General features: G+C 46.1%; 1 protein-coding gene across 16 annotated transcripts in view; it reads right to left on the bottom strand.

Annotated features, from left to right (window-relative positions):
* LOC118397982 (focal adhesion kinase 1) overlaps positions 1 to 22490 on the bottom strand; it is a 187769-nt gene that overhangs the window by 16369 nt on the left and 148910 nt on the right. For 6 of the 16 annotated variants that reach the window (XM_052470051.1, XM_035792877.2, XM_052470044.1 and 3 more), the window contains 14 exons: positions 21884 to 21914; positions 21114 to 21187; positions 16247 to 16345; positions 14666 to 14683; positions 13158 to 13214; positions 11352 to 11375; positions 7122 to 7219; positions 6810 to 6894; positions 6454 to 6554; positions 6140 to 6255; positions 5880 to 5980; positions 5445 to 5534; positions 4094 to 4298; positions 1925 to 2036 (listed from right to left, as the gene is read on the bottom strand). In XM_052470051.1, the coding sequence (XP_052326011.1) occupies positions 1925 to 2036; positions 4094 to 4298; positions 5445 to 5534; positions 5880 to 5980; positions 6140 to 6255; positions 6454 to 6554; positions 6810 to 6894; positions 7122 to 7219; positions 11352 to 11375; positions 13158 to 13214; positions 14666 to 14683; positions 16247 to 16345; positions 21114 to 21187; positions 21884 to 21914 (1211 nt within the window). Of the gene's footprint in view, positions 1 to 1924; positions 2037 to 4093; positions 4299 to 5444; positions 5535 to 5879; positions 5981 to 6139; positions 6256 to 6453; positions 6555 to 6809; positions 6895 to 7121; positions 7220 to 11351; positions 11376 to 13157; positions 13215 to 13313; positions 13425 to 14665; positions 14684 to 16246; positions 16346 to 21113; positions 21188 to 21883; positions 21915 to 22490 lie in introns of those variants that run through there. The other 10 variants (XM_052470041.1, XM_052470043.1, XM_052470045.1 and 7 more) reach the window with 10 other exon arrangements.

Raw genomic sequence — 22490 nt, 5'->3', positions numbered from 1 at the left:
CTCTTACTTTAGGGGGGGGAGGTAGGGTTAGAGAGAACTCTTACTTTAGGAGAGGTTGGGTTAGAGAGGTCTCTTACTTTGGGGGGGATTTAGGGTTAGAGAGATCTCTTACTTTAGGGGGGGGGGGTAGGGTTAGAGAGGTCTCTTACTTTAGGGGGGGTAAGGGTTAGGGAGGTATCTTACTTTAGGGGGGGTAAGGGTTAGAGAGATGTCTTTAGAGGGGTAAGGGTTAGAGAGATCTCTTACTTTAGGGGAGGTAGGGTTAGAGAGGTCTCTTACTTTAGGGGAGGTAGGGTTAGAGAGGTCTCTTACTTTAGGAGAGGTAGGGTTAGAGAGGTCTCTTACTTTAGGAGAGGTAGGGTTAGAGAGGTCTCTTACTTTAGGAGAGGTAGGGTTAGAGAGGTCTCTTACTTTAGGGGAGGTAGGGTTAGAGAGGTCTCTTACTTTAGGGGAGGTAAGGGTTAGAGAGGTCTCTTACTTTGGGGGGTAGGGTTAGAGAGGTCTCTTACTTTTGGGGGGTTTAGGGTTAGAGAGATCTCTTACTTTAGGGGGGTAGGGTTAGAGAGGTCTCTTACTTTAGGGGGTAAGGGTTAGAGAGATCTCTTACTTTAGGGGGGTAGGGTTAGAGAGGTCTCTTACTTTAGGGGGGTAGGGTTAGAGAGGTCTCTTACTTTAGGGGGTAGGGTTAGAGAGGTCTCTTACTTTAGGGGAGGTAAGGGTTAGAGAGGTCTCTTACTTTAGGGAGGTAGGGTTAGAGAGGCCTCTTACTTGGGGGGTTAGGGTTAGAGAGGTCTCTTACTTTAGGGGGGTAAGGGTTAGAGAGGTCTCTTACTTTGGGGGGTAGGGTTAGAGAGGTCTCTTACTTTGGGGGATTTAGGGTTAGAGAGATCTCTTACTTTGGGGGGTAGGGTTAGAGGTCTCTTACTTTAGGGGGTAAGGGTTAGAGAGGTCTCTTACTTTAGGGGGGGGGGTAAGGGTTAGAGAGGTCTCTTACTTGAGGGAGGTCTTTTACTTTAGGGGGGGTAGGGTTAGGGAGGGTTCTTACTTTAGGGGAGGTAGGGTTAGAGAGGCCTCTTACTTTAGGGGAGGTAGGGTTAGAGAGGCCTCTTACTTTAGTGGAGGTAGGGTTAGAGAGGCCTCTTACTTTAGGGGAGGTAGGGTTAGAGAGATCTCTTACTTTAGGGGGGTAGGGTTAGAGAGGTCTCTTACTTTAGGGGGGATAAGGGTTAGAGAGATTTCTTACTTTAGAGTTTTAAGGGTTAGAAAGATCTCTTACTTTAGGGGGGGTTAGGGTTAGAGAGGTCTTTTACTTTGGGAGGGTAGGGTTAGAGAGGTATCTTACTTTAGGGAGGGTAGGGTTAGGGAGGGATCTTACTTTAGTGGGAGTTAGGGTTAGAGAGGTCTCTTACTTTAGGGGGGTGTTAGGATTAGAGAGGTCTCTTACTTTAGGGGAGGTAAGGGTTAGAGAGGTCTCTTACTTTAGGGGGGTAGGGTTAGGGAGGGTTCTTACTTTAGGGGAGGTTAGGGTTAGAGAGGTCTCTTACTTTAGGGTTAAGGAGGGTTCTTACTTTAGTGGGAGTCAGGGTTAGGGAGGTCTCTTACTTTAGGGGGCTGTTAGGATTAGAGAGGGTTCTTACTTTGGTGGAGGTTAGTGTTAGGGAGGTCTCTTACTTTAGGGAGGGTTAGGGTTGGGGGGGTCTTACTTTAGGGGAGGTTAGGGATAGGGAGACTCTTACTTTAGGGGGGATTAGGGTTGGGGAGGGGAGGGTTCTTACTTTAGGGGAGGTTAGGGTTAGGGAAGGTAGGGTTGTGGAGTGTTCTTACTTTAGGGGAGGTTAGGGTTAGGGAGGTCTCTTACTTAAGGGGGATTAGGGTTAGGTAAGGTTCTTACTTTAGGGGGGTGAGAGTTGTGGAGTGTTCTTACTTTAGGGGGGGCCTCGTCAGAGCCCCCTGAATCCCAGGACACAGTGACCTGACGTCTCATCTCCATCCTTAGTCTCTCCTCCTGCTGGGCCTTCTCCTCCTCTAGGATAGTACTGCAGGGAACACACACACAACAGCTTAGCACACCTAACATAAATTCATAAAAAAGACTGAACATTTTAACAAAATCATCTCATTTACTGTAGCATTGCAGATGTGATTTCTTTTGTTTGTTAGGCAAACCCAAATCCATCCATCAATCTATTAATGACATCATCCGATCATCCATCATTCGACCCTACATCCAATTTACCTTACAGGAAAACGCTCATCCCCCAGAGTTTATATCGTCCCCCAGAGTTTATATCCCCAGAGCCCATCTTATCACACCAGAACAGATGAACCACCAGCTCCCTGGTCACATCCCCAGCCTGCAGTGGAGGTGTGTGAGAGTCTAGCAGCAGCCTGGTAAGTCCTGCACTGTTTTACTAAACTCACTTTATCAGAGACAGCTAGCTCCAGCTCACCCCATCCACCTCCCTTAGCTTCCCCCTCCTTCCTCCCTCTGCCCTGGGCAGCCTGTTGTGGTTGGCACTCAGCCAGACAGCTTATCAGCCAGCCTTCACTGGATTGGATTGACTGGGAAGAATGATGCTGCGGAACTAAATATCAGGGTCGTATTCATTAGGGAACAACGTAGCAAAACGTTTCGCAACGTAACAAAAACAGTGTTTCTTATTGGACCAGTTCAGGTAGTCTGTCCCTGTTTCACTCAGTTGTCTTCCGTTTGGTAAATAATGAATGCGACCCAGGGTTTGGCGAGAGGAGAGGAGATTGTAAGGAAGCGCTGTTCTTAAGACACACTACGAATGCCTTCACAGTGGTAGTAAAACTTGGTGTACCTTTTACTCTTTGGACCTTAATTGGTCAAAGACAGCAACAGACAAAGTGGATATCCCAGGAGCCTTGACGGGTGCTCACTGGAATCTCTGCTGCCCTGTGTTTCCTTTCTCTCCCGTTGCATTCTGGATCTAAGGTTGTGTTACTATGGGTTAGACGAGAGATAATGGGCTGTTCACACTGTACCCAAGAGCTCAAAATGGAACACGAAGAGTCTCGCTCATGATGGCACACACAGACGCACGTACACAGGAACCCAGCAAGCACACCCACATGTGTCAGAAATATCTTCGTACAGTTAAATGAATCCAGTGACAGGGTAACTATCACCCAAACACAGCAAAGACTTTGGATACAGGTAGCCTAGCGGTTTAAGAGCGTTGGGCCAGTAACTGAAAGGCTTCTGGTATCGAATCCCCGAGCCAGCAAGGTGGAAAAATCTGCCGTTCTGCCTTTGAGAAAAGGCACTTTAACCCCAACAACTGCTCCCCGGGCGCTGTGGATTAAGACAGCCCCTTGCACCTCTCTGATCCAGAGGGGTTGGGTTAAATGTGGAAGACACATTTCGGTTGAATGCATTCTGTTGTGCTACTGACTTGGTATCTCCTATCTCTACAGACAACCAACCACATACCTACTATACACAGTACTCTCCCAAAACATACCCACTGCTCAACATAGGATAGGGCTATGGGAACTGTGGGTCCAATGGGAACTATTATCTAGTAGGGACACGAGTCACAGTTCAGTGAGTCTAAAGTTAACAGGAGAGTGGCTCATATCCATAGGGCTTTATCGACGACACATTTTTATATACTAAGGCAAATGGTTTAAAGTAGTGTGCTATATAAGGAATAGGGTGCCATCCGGGACGCAGTCGAGGACTACCCACAGTCATTTACCCACACACACCCTCGTCTGTGGCCTTGCTTCAGTTAAACTAAAATAAATACTACATACATCCCACTTTATCCAGCTGCCATGGATTTGACTGACATGATAGACCATTGAAGTACATTGAGTGCTGATAATTGCTAGTCTCTATTGGGAATATATGGCATCAACCTGTTGCCTCTTATGTGGCTACAACTTAAGTAGCGGAGACCACACTGTTTCCAAACTTTACTGAAGTGTCATATACTTTAATACATGAAACAGTGACCTCTTGAGTAGCAATGTTGAATATCATTGTTCCAGAGTTATAAAGGAGGGAAAACGTGTGTAAAAGAACACTGGCATGACCTGAAATTCTCCCCTCAGGGGTACTGACCTGAGCTGGGTTTTGAGCTCTGTGAAGCGGGGTCTCTTGCTGGGGTCGTAGGCCCAGCACTTGGTCATCAGGCTGTACAGGGTGGGGGGACAGTTGTGGGGCATGGCCAGACGCTCTCCGTTCTCTATCCGCCCGATGACATCATTGTTCTTTACCCCCTGGAAGGGCTTGATACCGTACATGAGGATCTCCCACATACACACACCTGGAGGGGAGGTGCTATAGATATAACACCACAGACAGACACAAACACGCATGCAAGCACACACACAGACGCGTACACACACACACACACACACACACACACACACACACAGACGCGCACACACACACACACACACACACACACACACACACACAGACGCGCGTACACACACACAGACGCGCGTACACACACACAGACGCGCGTACACACACACAGACGCGCGCACACACACACACACACACAGACGCGCGTACACACACACACACACACACACACAGACAGACGCGCGTACACACACACAGACGCGCGTACACACACACAGACGCGCGTACACACACACACAGACGCGCGTACACACACACACAGACGCGCGTACACACACACAGACGCGCGTACACACACACAGACGCGCGTACACACACACAGACGCGCGTACACACACACAGACGCGCGTACACACACACACACGCGCACACACACACAGACGCGCGTACACACACAGACGCGCGTACACACACACACACACACACAGACGCGCGTACACACACACAGACGCGCGCACACACACACAGACGCGCGCACACACACAGACGCGCGTACACACACACAGACGCGCGTACACACACACACACAGACGCGCGTACACACACACACAGACGCGCGTACACACACACACAGACGCGCGTACACACACACACACACAGACGCGCGTACACACACACACAGACGCGTACACACACAGACGCGCGTACACACACACACACACAGACGCGTACACACACACACACACAGACGCGCGTACACACACAGACGCGCGTACACACACACAGACGCGCGTACACACACACAGACGCGCACACACACACACACACACACACACACACACACACACACACACACACACACACACACACACACACACACACACACACACACAGACGCGCGTACACACACACACACACACAGACGCGCGTACACACACACACACACAGACGCGCGTACACACACACACACACAGACGCGCGTACACACACACACACACACACGCGCGTACACACACACACAGACGCGCGTACATACACACACGCATGCGTACACACGCGTATTGATCGCTAGATGAGCATTATTTGTAGCTGCTAAACTCACCAAACATCCACACATCGCTGGCTGAGGTAAAGCGTCTGAAGTTGATGGACTCTGGAGCCATCCATTTGATTGGCAGTTTCCCTTTGGAAGCTGAAAACCCAGTTAGCAATAGACTGTCAACATTTTAGTAGGGTGAAGTTTCCCCAAGGTGCTGATCAGTTTTGTATTTCCCACACTAATGGTTAAAGTTAGGATTGGTGGAAGGGAAGCTAATCCTAGATTTATACTAAGGGGGGAAACTTTTCCCTGGAGTTCAACATTTTGATAGCCTGCAATAGCTTTCACAACCAGCAGATGGTGGTAAAACATCAGCCTGGAAGCCCGTATGTTTGTACCATAGACATGGCATCATTGTATCTGTCCCATTATGGCGCTGCCCATGCTAAAACAGGCTTTTGGGCACTAGCGTCCTCTATCTCTCTCTGTGGTTTGTACCTTTGTAGTAGGAGGAGTCTTCCATGTAGCGTGAGAGCCCAAAGTCTCCCAGCATCACACAGTCTGTGGAAGACACTAGCACGTTCCTGGCAGCAATGTCCCTGAGGAGATGCACACATACAACATGAGTAGCAATCCTGGAAAACATGGGGATTTTGACAGCGTAGCACCAAAAAATATATTAGAAAGTGTGAAAAACATAATATTATATTGCCTCTGTAAAGCTAAATAGCTGTTAAAGTGGGTGGTGGTGGTCTTACCTATGGACAAAGCGTTTGCTCTCCAGGTAGGCCAAAGCTGTGCTGAGCTGGTGGGAGAACAGGATCAACGTTGATAGGTCCAGGTTGTACTTCCTTACTTGTAAAAATGACCTCAACTGGAAGAGATTAAAACATCGATAAGATACAAGATATCCTCTTTGTTTTGACAGAGATAGAGGGATGACAGCAGGAATGATAGTGAAACTTTGGCCCTGTTCCCAAATGTGTTCTGTGTTCATTTATTACAAGAATGACAAGAAGTCCAACAACAACTACTGTAAGTACTGATCCAAATATACTCTTGGTCACCTCACCTCTCCCATCGTGCACAGCTCCATGATGATCCACACTGGGTTTTCTGTGATCACACCAATCAGCTTCACTATGTGGGGGTGGTCGAACTGACGCATGGTCACTGAGGAACACATACATCACAAAAGGGTGTGAGGATTTCACAGAACAGGTTAAATCAAGTGGAAAGAGAAAACGCTCCCTGGGATAGGTCTAACACACTCCCTCAACAGTCTGTGAACCGTGTAAACCCAGCGAGCAAAGAAACCTGAGAGTACAATCAGGCAGCATGTGTGTGTGTGTACATGGCAATCAGCAGCAGCTGCAGTCTTCATCAGGCCCATGACAGCGACACAGCACTACATCTCAGCATACTCACGTGCTTCCTGAAGGAACTTCTCGCGCACGCTGTCCGACGTGCAGTTCTTGCATGTTTTAATGGCCACATTTAGAGTGGGATTCTCCTGGAAGAGAAATTAGAGAAAATATTGGATTTGTTTGTGTGCATTACTGGTAGTGGATAATATCATGACATTTCAGACCATAAATAAGAGGCAAGATGTGTTTAGCTAGACAGTAACAGGGTTGGAATTGAAAGGAACACGTGAGGACTGAGGGTGAGAGGGGAGCTGCGAAGGCTGCATTTAGCCAGACAGTTGCAGTGCTATTTCTTTGTTACAGTACTATTTACCGGGCTGTTGTAGACTCCCTGGTGGACGTCTCCAAACTGTCCCTCACCGATGCAGCGTCCCAGCTCTATCCTGTCTCTCTGGATCTCATAGTCCCTGGCTGGGAGGGAGAGATAACTCCTGTTAGTTACACTGACTCTCATAGTCCCTGGCTGGGAGGGAGAGATAACTCCTGTTAGTTACACTGACTCTCATAGTCCCTGGCTGGGAGGGAGAGATAACTCCTGTTAGTTACATGAATAGTCCCTGGCTGGGAGGGAGAGATAACTCCTGTTAGTTACACTAGTTACACTGACTCTCATAGTCCCTGGCTGGGAGGGAGAGATAACTCCTGTTAGTTACACTGACTCTCATAGTCCCTGGCTGGGGAGGGAGAGATAACTCCTGTTAGTTACACTGACTCTCATAGTCCCTGGCTGGGGAGGGAGAGATAACTCCTGTTAGTTACACTGACTCTCATAGTCCCTGGCTGGGAGGGAGAGATAACTCCTGTTAGTTACACTGACTCTCATAGTCCCTGGCTGGGGAGGGAGAGATAACTCCTGTTAGTTACACTGACTATCATAGTCCCTGGCTGGGGAGGGAGAGATAACTCCTGTTAGTTACACTGACTCTCATAGTCCCTGGCTGGGAGGGAGAGATAACTCCTGTTAGTTACACTGACTCTCATAGTCCCTGGCTGGGGAGGGAGAGATAACTCCTGTTAGTTACACTGACTCTCATAGTCCCTGGCTGGGAGGAGAGATAACTCCTGTTAGTTACACTGGTCCCTGGCTGGGAGGGAGAGATAACTCCTGTTAGTTACACTGACTCTCATAGTCCCTGGCTGGGGAGGGAGAGATAACTCCTGTTAGTTACACTGACTCTCATAGTCCCTGGCTGGGGAGGGAGAGATAACTCCTGTTAGTTACACTGACTCTCATAGTCCCTGGCTCATAGTCCCTGGGAGGGAGAGATAACTCCTGTTAGTTACACTGACTCTCATAGTCCCTGGCTGGGGAGGGAGAGAACTCCTGTTAGTTACACTGACTCATAGTCCCTGGCTGGGAGGGAGAGATAACTCCTGTTAGTTACACTGACTCTCATAGTCCCTGGCTGGGGGGGGAGAGATAACTCCTGTTAGTTACACTGACTCTCATAGTCCCTGGCTGGGGAGGGAGAGATAACTCCTGTTAGTTACACTGACTCTCATAGTCCCTGGCTGGGGAGGGAGAGATAACTCCTGTTAGTTACACTGACTCTCATAGTCCCTGGCTGGGGAGGGAGAGATAACTCCTGTTAGTTACACTGACTCTCATAGTCCCTGGCTGGGGAGGGAGAGATAACTCCTGTTAGTTACACTGACTCTCATAGTCCCTGGCTGGGAGGGAGAGATAACTCCTGTTAGTTACACTGACTCTCATAGTCCCTGGCTGGGGAGGGAGAGATAACTCCTGTTAGTTACACTGACTCTCATAGTCCCTGGCTGGGAGGGAGAGATAACTCCTGTTAGTTACACTGACTCTCATAGTCCCTGGCTGGGGAGGGAGAGATAACTCCTGTTAGTTACACTGACTCTCATAGTCCCTGGCTGGGAGGGAGAGATAACTCCTGTTAGTTACACTGACTCTCATAGTCCCTGGCTGGGGAGGGAGAGATAACTCCTGTTAGTTACACTGACTCTCATAGTCCCTGGCTGGGGAGGGAGATAACTCCTGATACACTGACTCTCATAGTCCCTGGCTGGGAGGAGAGATAACTCCTGTTACACTGACTCTCATAGTCCCTGGCTGGGGAGGGAGAGATAACTCCTGTTAGTTACACTGACTCTCATAGTCCCTGGCTGGGGAGGGAGAGAACTCCTGTTAGTTACACTGACTCTCATAGTCCCTGGCTGGGAGGGAGAGATAACTCCTGTTAGTTACACTGACTCTCATAGTCCCTGGCTGGGAGGGAGAGATAACTCCTGTTAGTTACACTGACTCTCATAGTCCCTGGCTGGGGAGGGAGAGATAACTCCTGTTAGTTACACTGACTCTCATAGTCCCTGGCTGGGGAGGGAGAGAACTCCTGTTAGTTACACTGACTCTCATAGTCCCTGGCTGGGGGAGGGAGTTACACTGATAACTCCTGTTAGTTACACTGACTCTCATAGTCCCTGGCTGGGGAGGGAGAGATAACTCCTGTTAGTTATACTGACTATCATAGTCCCTGGCTGGGGAGGGAGAGATAACTCCTGTTAGTTACACTGACTCTCATAGTCCCTGGCTGGGGGGGAGGAGAGATAACTCCTGTTAGTTACACTGACTCTCATAGTCCCTGGCTGGGGAGGGAGAGATAACTCCTGTTAGTTACACTGACTCTCATAGTCCCTGGCTGGGGAGGGAGAGATAACTCCTGTTAGTTACACTGACTCTCATAGTCCCTGGCTGGGGAGGGAGAGATAACTCCTGTTAGTTACACTGACTCTCATAGTCCCTGGCTGGGGAGGGAGAGATAACTCCTGTTAGTTACACTGACTCTCATAGTCCCTGGCTGGGAGGGAGAGATAACTCCTGTTAGTTACACTGACTCTCATAGTCCCTGGCTGGGGAGGGAGAGATAACTCCTGTTAGTTACACTGACTTTCATAGTCCCTGGCTGGGGAGGGAGAGATAACTCCTGTTAGTTACACTGACTCATAGTCCCATAGTCCCTGTTAGTTACACTGACTCTCATAGTCCCTGGCTGGGGAGGGGAGATAACTCCTGTTAGTTACACTGGAGAGATAACTCCTGTTAGTTACACTGACTCTCATAGTCCCTGGCTGGGGAGGGAGAGATAACTCCTGTTAGTTACACTGACTCTCATAGTCCCTGGCTGGGAGGGAGAGATAACTCCTGTTAGTTACACTGACTCTCATAGTCCCTGGCTGGGGAGGGAGAGATAACTCCTGTTAGTTACACTGACTCTCATAGTCCCTGGCTGGGGAGGGAGAGATAACTCCTGTTAGTTACACTGACTCTCATAGTCCCTGGCTGGGAGGGAGAGATAACTCCTGTTAGTTACACTGACTCTCATAGTCCCTGGCTGGGGAGGGAGATAAGAGTTACACTGACTCTCATAGTCCCTGGCTGGGAGGAGAGATAACTTAGTCCCTGGCTGGGAGGGAGAGATACACTGACTCTCATAGTCCCTGGCTGGGGAGGGAGAGAACTCCTGTTAGTTACACTGACTCTCATAGTCCCTGGCTGGGGAGGGAGAGATAACTCCTGTTAGTTACACTGACTCTCATAGTCCCTGACTGGGGAGGGAGAGATAACTCCTGTTAGTTACACTGACTCTCATAGTCCCTTACACTGACTTTTACAGGGTGAATGACTCACCACTATGCTGATCTGTATGTGTGTGTTGATGAGGCCTTTTTTGGTTGTTAATAATAACAGCAAGATGCCTTGGCTGTGTTTTCACTGCAGTAGATGGTAATACTGTATGAAATACTGTATTTATCTGTATAAGGCAATTCACACCCACCACCAGGCAAGGACATGCACATTACAACAGAAAATGATCAGGCTGTGGTGATGTCAACAGACATAGTACTTGATATATTTGGTTCCTCCCTGTGGATTTCAAATTACAACAGGCTACCACTTTGGTTTGATTGATTGTATCTATTTGGGTCCTTTACCAGACGCTCTTATCCAATTAAGATGATTGCACAATCTCTTCAGACAGACACCTAACAAACAAAACTAAATTATAAATGGAATTTCACATCAAAACGTTCAAGCAATGGTGAAATTAAAGAAAAACCAAGGAAGAAACACATCAACATGAAAAATAAATAAATAAGCTAATTGAACAATCACTATTGAAGACGCATTGAACTCTGGTACTGAATGGATGAGATTGCTTTATCTCACAGCTAGCGAGATATTTTACTTGGTTTCAGCAAACAGTATTAATGTGATAGTTCACTTCAAATTCAACATTTTTAGGGGTTTGAATGGAGTGAAAAAGACCAGAACCCTCTAAGCTGATGAAATGTAACAATTCCGATCCATTTGGGATGGAGACCTATGGCTGAATCTAATAAGTCTGTCAAACTTTCATTTTAGAGGGAAATTATTTGATTTTAAGATGACCAGTAGGTTACTAAACTTATGAAATACCTCCAGTAGATGAGTTGAATGAGCCGTTCTAGTACAGTACACAAGCACAATTACAGACAGAAAACAGAGAGACAAACAGAAAGAGAGAGGCAGCGTTACCTTCATCTACTCCATAGCTCACTGCTGGGTGGTTAGGATAAAGAGAGGTGGCTTTTAGAAACCATTTGCAACAGAACACGACAAACACACGTTAGAAAGTAAGACCGAGGGGAATAGATGTTATGTGGTTTATGTGGTTTTAAAAGAACCAACTTGTGAGTGCACAGAGCTGGGTGTCAATGGGGAAAAACAGGTTATCCTGTAGAACAAGAATATGTGCTAGAAAGCAACACGTGTAACATTAGAACTTGATCATCTAGAAATGGATAAACGTGTTATCTTAAGCTGCCTCTCAGATGGCACCCTATTCTAATTCCTATGGGCCCTGGTCAGAAGTAGCGCACTAAACTGGGAATAGGGTGCCATTTGGGACACAGAGCTATTTATTGGGTATTAGCCCGGTGGGACTCAGTGGGACTCAAATCCCCATGTGGTATGAAGAAATGAAGAGCTCTGGTCTCGAGTGTTAGCATGCGATGGGACTCCTCCGTCTCCATATACAGAGCTCCTTGTTACAGAATAACTTTTTGTTTCACAACCAGACTGTCTTGTTAGTCAGCTGGCCCAGACCACTCCACAACCTGGTGAATTAGCTGCACTCTATTTCTCTGTCCCAAATGACACCCTATTCCCAATATAGTGCACTACGTTTGACCAGGGCCCATAGGGCTCTGGTCAAAAGTAGTGCACTATGTAGGGAATAGGGTGCCATTTGTGATACAACCTACACCACTGCAGGGGCTATTGTGTTCCAGACTCATATGATCCCACGAGACCTGGCATCATGGCCACCAAAGAAAGACCTGGGGTTACTGGAGACATATAATTACAATAACTAGAACGGAAATTAAAATTAAAGTCAAGGATGGCGGCTATGGGTGTACCATGGGTCTAAGGTGCTTTGTCCATTCTAGTGATTAGAACTCTATGACTAACTAACTTCACTCCAGTACACTCAAAGGGCACTTGCCTCTTTCAGTCTTGATGACTACTCACTGACATGACTATTCCATATAATGAACATTTGTGACAAGTAAAAGGATTTCACTGATGATGTACTACTAAGCATTCCATAGATATTTTCTTGGACTATCAGTGAATCATAATGGAACAGAATGCGTGTCTGATTTGGACAGCATCATGACAGCAGGAATATAAATGAATGGAAGTGCTGGGAAATGAAAGATCATCAATAAGAATACGTGACTATCCAGTTACAGTACTGTATAGACTTACACCGTCACCATGACAACCAAACATTGAGTGTACCAGACAATCTAGTACCGTTTCGATAAAGGGCACACACAGGCAGCGTGTGTGGGGTATTTGGGAAGTAGAAACTAACATCTCCACTAGCCACATTAACAAACACACAGAGCCTGAGAAAACAGATCACCATACAGCACCCGGGCCACAGTCAAAGGAATTTAGATAAGAGAAGGACGAAGAGAAAGAACATGAGGGAGAGACAAAGAGAGAGAGAAATCAAAAGAGACCAAGAGAGAAAGAACAAGAGAGATAAAGAAAGAGAACGAGAGAAACAAAGAGAGAAAGAACGAGAGCGATAGAGACAAAAGAGAAAAAGAAAGAGAGAGACAGATAGAAAGAGAGACAAGCAGAGAAAGAATGAGAGAGAGAAAAAGCTAGAAAGAGGAGATCAAGAGAGAGAAAGGAAAAGAGGGAGAGAGATGGATAAAAAAAACATCTGGACTGTATCCCTCGAGACAGTCTGGCCAACATATTAGCAGGGCACACATTACGATCAACATAGTGTATTACTACTAGGGAGCATAGAGCTGCACTTACTTGAGGGCATGGTGTAGGTATCGTCTTCGTCTATAATCTCAGCATAGTCATCCGTCTCTGCAGAAACACAACAGCCTCGTGGTCAGTCTACTGGTTAAGTCCAGTCACACACTGTCCGAGACGGATACACACAGATGCAGCTAGCTAGATACGTACCCTTCCACACAAGTAACTAGAGCCAGCTGAAAATAAACATGCGAGTCAGACAGCAAGTGCTCCTCTGCAAACTCCTACACTGCTGGACACATGGTCTCTCTCTCTCTCTCTCTCTCTCTCTCTCTCTCTCTCTCTCTCTCTCTCTCTCTCTCTCTCTCTCTCTCTCTCTCTCTCTCTCTCTCTCTCTCTCTCTCTCTCTCTCTCTCTCTCTCTCTCTCTCTCTCTCTCTCTCTCTCTCTCTCTCACACTCTCTCTCTCTCTCTCTCTCTCTCTCACTCTCTCTCTCTCTCACACTCTCTCACACACACACACACACACACACACACACACACACACACACACACACACACACACAAGCATGTCCGTTATCAACTCGCACAGTTTTAGCCATATCTGTCTGCTCTGTCGGTCTGTCTGATCAGAGCTTAGCAGTACAGATGGGCTTCTTGGTAAGGGAGAAAGAGGAGGGAGAAAAAGAGAGAGAGAAGCCGTTCCCAGTCCCCTAGATAAACAGCTCAGTATGTGAACGGCCGCTTGATGTCCAGTCTTGACTTGATCTAAAATGGTAATACGCTAGTTGTGTCGTCTTGGCTGCTGTTCCTCTTAGGGAAAAACGACCAGCAGGCTCTGTGTAGTATGTAGCTAGCCATCAGACGGCCCATTTTAGACAGGAATGCCGCGGTGCCACGGAGCTCGCCAAACTCAGCTCTCTTTATGAGGCCGAGCTGGGAGAGGGCTGGGAGCAGGGCCCTTAAAGATGCAGGCAGACAGCAGGGAATGTATTCAGAAAGCCACTCAGAGTAGGAGCCCCCCCCCCCCAATCTAATCTTATTCATTATAATAAAAAAGGCAGAACTGATCTTACTCTGAGACTCTCTGTGGATACAGTTCCAGAGCGTGGGACAGACCAGACCTGGGGTCAAATAGTATTTGTTTTATTTAAAATACTTTAAACTGTGCTTGATTGAGCTTGCCTGGCACCTTGGGACCAACAGCAAACTCTGTCAATTTGGCACTCCAGACAGGCTCAATCAAACTAAATCGATTTGAATCACAGGGAAGCACTGCAGCTAAGACAGTTTTCAGCACATTTTCTGGAAACGTTAACTGTTACATTGTTTCCCTAACTCCAATCAGGTCTATTGCATGATAAGTGCATTACTAATGACAAACCTCTACAATCAGATAGATAAAAAACAGATTCATTTAATTTGATCCATGATTCATTTGATTGATATGATTCATGAGTGATACACACACAACCCACAACCCCCTGAATCCCCCATAACCCCAGTGAGTTAGTAGCAGGTGACAGGAAGGAATGGAGGGATATATTAAAAAGCAAACTTTACCATCCCCACTACAATCCTCTGCAGGTCCAAGGAGAGCATGCCAAACAGAGAGAGAAAGGGAGGAAGGGAGAGAGGGAGGAAGGGAGAGGGAGAGAAAGAGAGCGAGAGGTTACACACCATAGAAAGATATGAAGTATAAAAGACAGTATAATTAATTCAAAATGGGTTTAATAATTGTTACCGTGACCCACACTCCCTCAAAACAAGCAGGGACTGGGAATTTCACAAGTGTATCCAATCCATGCTTTTATTCAGTATAAGTGGGAAAGTATTTTATTTTCGAAGCTTCTACTTTAAATTGAATTAGTCTGTCGTTGGAATGTGTGGAACCTGATTCAGTTTGGATGAGGGGACAGCCAGAGTAGTGAACTTCAGCCAGCATTGTTCGGAAGGGGGTCAGTGGAGTTCATTGGCTATTCTTAGCATGGGCCACTGTGACGGATAGGAACGTGAGCTAATAGGAAGCTTTTAAACAGCTGAGACAGAAGCGTGGACCAATACGAAGCTGTTAAACAGGTGACAGCGGGCAGGACAGAAGTGACATGTCCAGAAGTTAGTATTGGTTAACTTTGTTAGTTAGATACTTTTTTTGACACATTATCCTTGTTCAACATTATCCTTGTTCAACATTATCCTTGTTCAAGGGCATAAACTCAGTTTGGCAAAATCGACCTAAAATGATAGGGACATATAAATCACTGGTGTCATTTTAGCAATATAAACAGATGGTTGTTAAATTAGATGTACAGCTATTAAAGGGTGTCTTTAAGAGTTTGGTGGTCTGATGCTTACAGCATCTTGAACCTGGCTGCGGATCAAACAGATCGCTGCGCCATCAGCCCAGATACAGCCCCGTCAGGCTCTATATACATCCCAAATGGCACCCTATTCCCTATATAGTGCACTACTTTTAACCAAGACCCATAGGGCTCAGGTCAAAAGTAGTGCACTATATATGGAATGGGGTGCCATTTGGGATGCTGCGGATCAACCAGATCGCTGCGCCATCAGCCCAGATAAAGCCCAGTCAGGCTCTATATACATCCCAAATGGCACCCTATTCCCTATATAGTGCACTACTTTTAACCAAGACCCATTGGGCTCAGGTCAAAAGTAGTGCACTATATAGGGAATGGGGTGCCATTTGGGATGCAACCTCTATTGATTTGCGGGCCATGGCTCGGCTACAATCAGCAGACGACACGCTTCCTGGAAAATAAAATGGGGACTCACTGTATTGGAAAACTGGATCAGTTTCAATGTTTTTTATTTTCAGACACGTCAGGGATAGGGTATGTACGTCATCTCATTTACTAGACATGTTCCTTCTTAACACAGTTTCTCAAACTTTTCCCCGCCAGGCTAGTTCTGGTGTTGCTTTGTCAGTCATTTTAGAGAGATTTTAGTGCACTTCACACGAGAACTTTCATTCAGCTAAAGTTTCATCCCCTCATTTCCCCTAAATCCCCTACACACGTGTTGTGTGAGTGTTGGGGATTTGGGGACAGTGGGGCAGACAGGGTTAGTCAGAGCAAAACAGAAAGCAGAGTCAGTCGAGTAAGCCAATCAGAGCAGTGGTACCCTTTGGCGGAGAGTCATGGGCACAGAAGACGAAAGGAAGGAGAAAGCGCCTGGCTTTAGCAGGTTTAGGAGGCGTCGGGGTCACAGAGTTCACAGAATCTTCAGCCAATCAGAGAGAAGGATGACAGAGCAGGAGAGATGGTGAGAAAAATAGACTAATAGTTTTTCTGACAGAAACAGCTCTCGGGTGAAGTTTCTCCTTGGTACAGATCTATAATCAGCTTCCCCTCCCTCAATCCTAACTTTTACCATTAGTGGGGAAAATGCAAAACTGACCCAAGATTAGCATCTAGGGGAAACTTCACCCAACACCACAGAACACACATTGAGCAGCAGACAGCATTTGTGTATATGTTAAGGAGTGATAAATGTTGGTGTGATGGTGTCCGAAACTTTCCCCATATTACAGACAAAATGCTACATATCCATTTTACACCCCAGAAATCATTACCACTCTGTCATGGCACGTCTGTTATGAAACGACATGAAATACATCAATAATAATATGAATACATCTCTTCTTTCCTATACCATCAGGGAAGTCAAAGCCGACAGGGGAACTATAGCCTTACTCAAATTATGGCAATTCTGCTTTTCAATCAACAACATAGTAATAAGTCCTTCACTATTCTATGCCTGATATGGCGGCCAGGGCTAAGGAATTGATTCGCACTTCTACAAAAGGTATTGTGTACAACTGTACGTTGACACATATGGAATGAATTCAGTTAAATATATTGGATTTGTGTGAGCAGCAAGATGCTGCTGTCCCTACGGGAATTTCTCTCTGACCTCTTTCTGAGAAATGGAATTGACGGATGGTATCAGGGAGAACTGGTGTAAACACGGAACTCGGACCGTCAAAAAAAAAAAAATAAAAAAAAAAAAAAAAAAAAAAAACTATCAAGTGCAGAGCTGTGGTGTCATGTTAACACTTCTTGGCATAAGTGTCATATACAACTCCCCACCGCACACCGGGGTTCGATCCCCACCTTGCTCACGGTTTCTTCCACTTGCCTGTCTCCCCCTCTGATCTTCCTAACTGTCTGAATAAATTGCTAAAACATATTCACAAAAAATAACTAAAACAGTTTCAAATAGACTGAAACTAGAAGCATTACTATTATTTACTGATAGCAGTAGAGAGTAGACTTCTCCCGTGGTTTGTTTCAAGAACTTTATTTAAACAATTGTTTTAAATAGGCCTACTATGAGAATATGCCCATAAATCATCAAACCATATAGTTTGAAACACACCAGTAAACTCTAAACCAAATATGTGAATATATACTATCAGTGAATACAACACCACTCAACCTTCATATTAATGTGTAGCTACAATCAAATAATAGTTCCCTATGACTGACTCCCATACATATATGATTCACCTTCTCCTTGAGAGCTGAGGAATCCTTAGATACCCTGTGACACTAACACCCTATGACATTTATTGAAACCTTGTGAGATTCAATGACACCCTATAACACCCTATGGCAGTTAATGACAACATATGACACTAATGACACCCTATGACACTTTAAAGACACCCTATGACACCCTATGGCAGTTAATGACACCCTATAACACCCTATGGCAGTTAATGACAACATATGACACTAATGACACCCTATGACACTTTAAAGACACCCTATGACACCCTATGACACTTTAATGACACCCTAGGGCATTTTAATGACACCCTATTGCACCAATGACACCCTATGACACTTTAATGACACCCTATGCCACTTTAATGACACCCTATGACACTTTAATGTCACCCTAGGACACTTAAATTACATTTCATGACACCCTATGACACCCTATGATACTTAATGACACCCTATGACACTTTAATGACATCCTATGTCACTTTAATGACACCCTAGGACACTTAAATGACATTTAATGAAACCCTATGACATTTAATGAAACCCTGTGACATTTAATGACACCCTATGACATTTAACGACACCCTATAACATTTAATGAAACCCTATGACATTTAATGACACCCTATGACATTTAATGAAACCCTATGACATTTAATGACACCCTATGACATTTAATGAAACCCTATGACATTTAATGACACCCTATGACATTTAATGACACCCTATGACATGTAATGAAACTCTATGACATTTAAGGACACCCTATGACATGTAATGAAACCCTATGACATTTAAGGACACCCTATGACATGTAATGAAACCCTATGACATTTAAGGACACCCTATGTCACCCTCTGAACCTCCCAACCTCAGTGCCAGGCTCTCCTCTCTCAGCAGCATAGTAAACAAGCATCTCTTTGATACCATAATGTCTGACTCTCTACACCCCTAACCTCTGGTCAGTTAACCCCTTCAATCAGGCCTTAATCTGTCTGTCACTGGAGCCCCCAGGCTATTAACATTCAGCAGTTCCATCACAGTCCTCTGACATTTAGGAGATAAAGAAGAGAAAGAGAGATAGACATAGACTGGGGACGAGAGAGAGGCAGAGGGATGGACGGGGAGGGAGAGAGAGGGGGGAGAGAGATAGAGATAGACTGGGGACGAGAGAGAGGCAGAGGGATGGACAGATAGGGACTGGGGAAGGGAGAGAGAGGGGGAGAGAGATAGAGATAGACTGGGGACGAGAGAGAGGCAGAGGGATGGACGGGGAGGGAGAGAGCGGGAGAGAGAAATAAGGAGAAAGATAAATAGAGATAGACTGGGGAAGAGAGAGAGGTAGAGGGATGGACGGGGAGGGAGAGAGAGGGGGGAGAGAGATAGAGATAGACTGGGGACGAGAGAGAAGCAGAAGGATGGACGGGGAGGGAGAGAGAGGGGGGAGAGAGGTAGAGATAGACTGGGGACGAGAGAGAGGCAGAGGGATGGACGGGGAGGGAGAGAGAGGGGAGAGAGATAGAGATAGACTGGGGAAGAGAGAGAGGCAGAGGGATGGACGGGGAGGGAGAGAGAAATAAGGAGGAAGATAAATAGAGATAGACTGGGGAAGAGAGAGAGGTAGAGGGATGGACGGGAAGGGAGAGAGGGGGGAGAGAGATAGAGATAGACTGGGGACGAGAGAGAGGCAGAGGGATGGACGGGGAGGGAGAGAGAGGGGGAGAGAGATAGAGATAGACTGGGGAAGAGAGAGAGGCAGAGGGATGGACGGGGAGGGAGAGAGAAATAAGGAGGAAGATAAATAGAGATAGACTGGGGAAGAGAGAGAGGTAGAGGGATGGACGGGGAGGGAGAGAGAGGGGGGAGAGAGATAGACTGGGGAAAAGGGAGAGGCAGAGGGATGGACGGGGAGGGAGAGAGAGAGGGGGGAGAGAGATAGAGATAGACTGGGGAAGAGAGAGAGGCAGAGGGATGGACGGGGAGGGAGAGAGAAATAATGAGGAAGATAAATAGAGATAGACTGGGGAAGAGAGAGAGGTAGAGGGATGGACGGGGAGGGGAGAGAGGGGGAGAGAGATAGAGATAGACTGGGGAGGCAGAGGGATAGAGAGGGGGAGAGAGCAGAGATAGATGGAAGAGGGAGGGAGGGATGGACGCGGGGGAGGGGGAGAAATAAGGAGGAAGATAAATAGAGATAGACTGGGGAAGAGAGAGAGGTAGAGGGATGGACGGGGAGGGAGAGAGAGGGGGAGAGAGATAGACTGGGGAGGGAGAGGCAGAGGGATGGAGGGGAGAGGGGTGAGAGAGAGATAAGGAGAAGGGATGGAAGCAGAGGGATGGAGGGAAAGAGAGGGGGAGAGAGATAAGGAGGAAGATAAATAGAAATAGACTGGGGAAAAGAGAGAGCAGAGGGATGGAGGGAAGAGAGGTGAGAGAGATAAGGAGGAAGATAAATGAAATAGACTGGGGGGAGAGGGATGGAGGGAAATAGAGGGGAGGAGAGGAGGAAGATAAATAGAAATAGACTGGGGAAAAGGGAGAGGCAGAGGGATGGAGGGAAAGGGAGGAGAGGAGGAAGATAAATAGAAATAGACTGGGGAAAAGAGAGAAGCAGAGGATGGAGGGAAAGAGGGAGAGAGAGACTGGGAAAGAGGGAGAAGGGGGGGAGAGAAAGAAATAGAATGGGGAAGAGAGAGGTAGAGGCACCTGCTGCCCCTGTTAACCTCCTCAACCCGCCAATCCCCTCCCGTCCTACCCATCTCCTTAGCACTGACTCCCCCTGCCACTTGCTAATCCACAGGCATGTGAAGGCTGTATGCATCCCAAAAGGCACCATATTCCCTACATAGTGTACTACTACTACATAGTGTACTACTATGTAGGGAATATGGTGCCATTTGGGACACGGCCCTGGACTGGACTGTTTGTCTCAGCAGATGACGTTTATTATCCACCATGGTGTTACAGCCCTTCAGCCCCAAATTACTCAGCTTCACCATTACTTATCATGCTGAATTGATTTCCTGTTACCACCACACACACGCCCGGCATCTGTTCTTGCTCTTAGAAGAATAATCGGTGGAGAAAGCTTAACATGTCCTGTGATTGCACTAACCATCTATATCTTAGGATCAACAACAAAGACTAGAGCTGACAGAGACTAGGCCTAAATCATATCAATTCTGCCCGCTTTTCATAAATGGCTAAAGTATAATAGCCTGTTATTCCATCATTGAGCATCATTAAACCCCAATACCCACACACATCCAAGTAAGGGATTTCATGTGATGGGTTCTGTATTAGATATCTAATATGTAATAATATCCAGTGGCTTTACAGATCAATGGACAGGAAGCATCTGGAATTATCTTGATTGGGATTATATTATAAAAAAAGCATGGTCATATTTTCTTCCATCAATAACCCTGCTATATCCAGTAAAAGTCTGCGATGTTGAGGAGGCACAGATCTCTTACCTGAGACAGAGATGGCACGCACCCCGGCGCTCCGGACCACCCCCTCTACTATCCTCTTCTCATTGTTGGGCACCCTGAAGGGTAAAGGTTGGAGACAGAGAGGATCAACATGAGAAATTCCCTAACCTAAAACCAGCAAGTAAATCAACAGCATCCACAGCAACTCCAGGAGGATCCAGCATATTCCTGAAAATAATCTCTGGGGCTATGTGGAAAACATCCACACTATGCTGAGTATCATTCTCCTCCACTGAGCCACTCTTCTTCTTGGAAGCATCGAGTGTTGAGGTGCTGAACCAATAAGAGAACAGAACAGTCTTGGAAGAATCTAGTGGGGAGGTGCTGGACCAATAGGAGGGGAATAGGGAGGAGATATTCTGAGAAGATCCTACTATAGGGAACTATTTATCAGGATTCTGCCCCAGAACTGTCTTGAGTGGGTTTTTTAAAGAGTGAGAGAAGGTGTGGAAAACACCTCTCTAACACTAGTTCTGACTAGTCAACTGATTTCCCTGAATTACCTCATGTCCAGTAATTATAGCATGGAGAGGAAATACAATGGGTGTCATTGGATAACAGAGCTCTGATGCTAGGGGTCCTACAAATAGATTTACTGAGCAGATGTTTTTTTCCCTCATTTTTGTTTGTTTGTTTGTTTGTTTGTTTCTTACACAGCTCTTTATGTTAACACCATCATATATCATTTTTACATGAATGAACATTCAAAGTATACCCATTGACAAATCATTTAGTGTATGGCAGATACTTACTTGGGGATTGAAGGCAGTGCTCTCTCTCCCTCTGAAAATACAGATGAGAGATATTGTTAAGCAAAGCATATACCGTAAAGCGTCATTTTGAATACCAGAATACAAAATTCCAAGTGACAGTGTTATCTGAAACTTGTCTGTCGGCCTCGCATTAAAAGACCAAAATTGTCTAAAGAAAATTGTGATAAATAAAAAAGTATACCGGTTTCATTTAAGGACCAAAAAATGGACAGCTCTACCATATAGATTGCAAAATAGTTGGGAAGAGATTTTTAATGTACCGATTCCATGGCACATGGTTTATGAATTCACACAAAACTATGCAGGATTCCAAAATTTTGTTTTTAAATTGAAATTATAATCCAAAATTCTCACAACTAATAAAAGTGTATATATTTAGGGGATACAACTATCCCAGTTCTGCTGATTTTTTCTGCAAAGAGACAGAATCATTAGATCATTAAGTTTTGGTACTGTCCATATGTAGCTTATTTTTGGTCACAGGTCAGGAATGGCTGAAGAAATGCAACATTTATCTGGAACTAACTCTGCAAATAGCACTGCTGGGTGATTTAAAAAGTCATAGTCAATCGATCAATAATATACC

The sequence above is a fragment of the Oncorhynchus keta genome, chromosome 19 (assembly GCF_023373465.1).
Source record: "Oncorhynchus keta strain PuntledgeMale-10-30-2019 chromosome 19, Oket_V2, whole genome shotgun sequence".
Taxonomy (NCBI): domain Eukaryota; kingdom Metazoa; phylum Chordata; class Actinopteri; order Salmoniformes; family Salmonidae; genus Oncorhynchus; species Oncorhynchus keta.
This window is presented reverse-complemented; position numbering and strand designations above follow the sequence as displayed.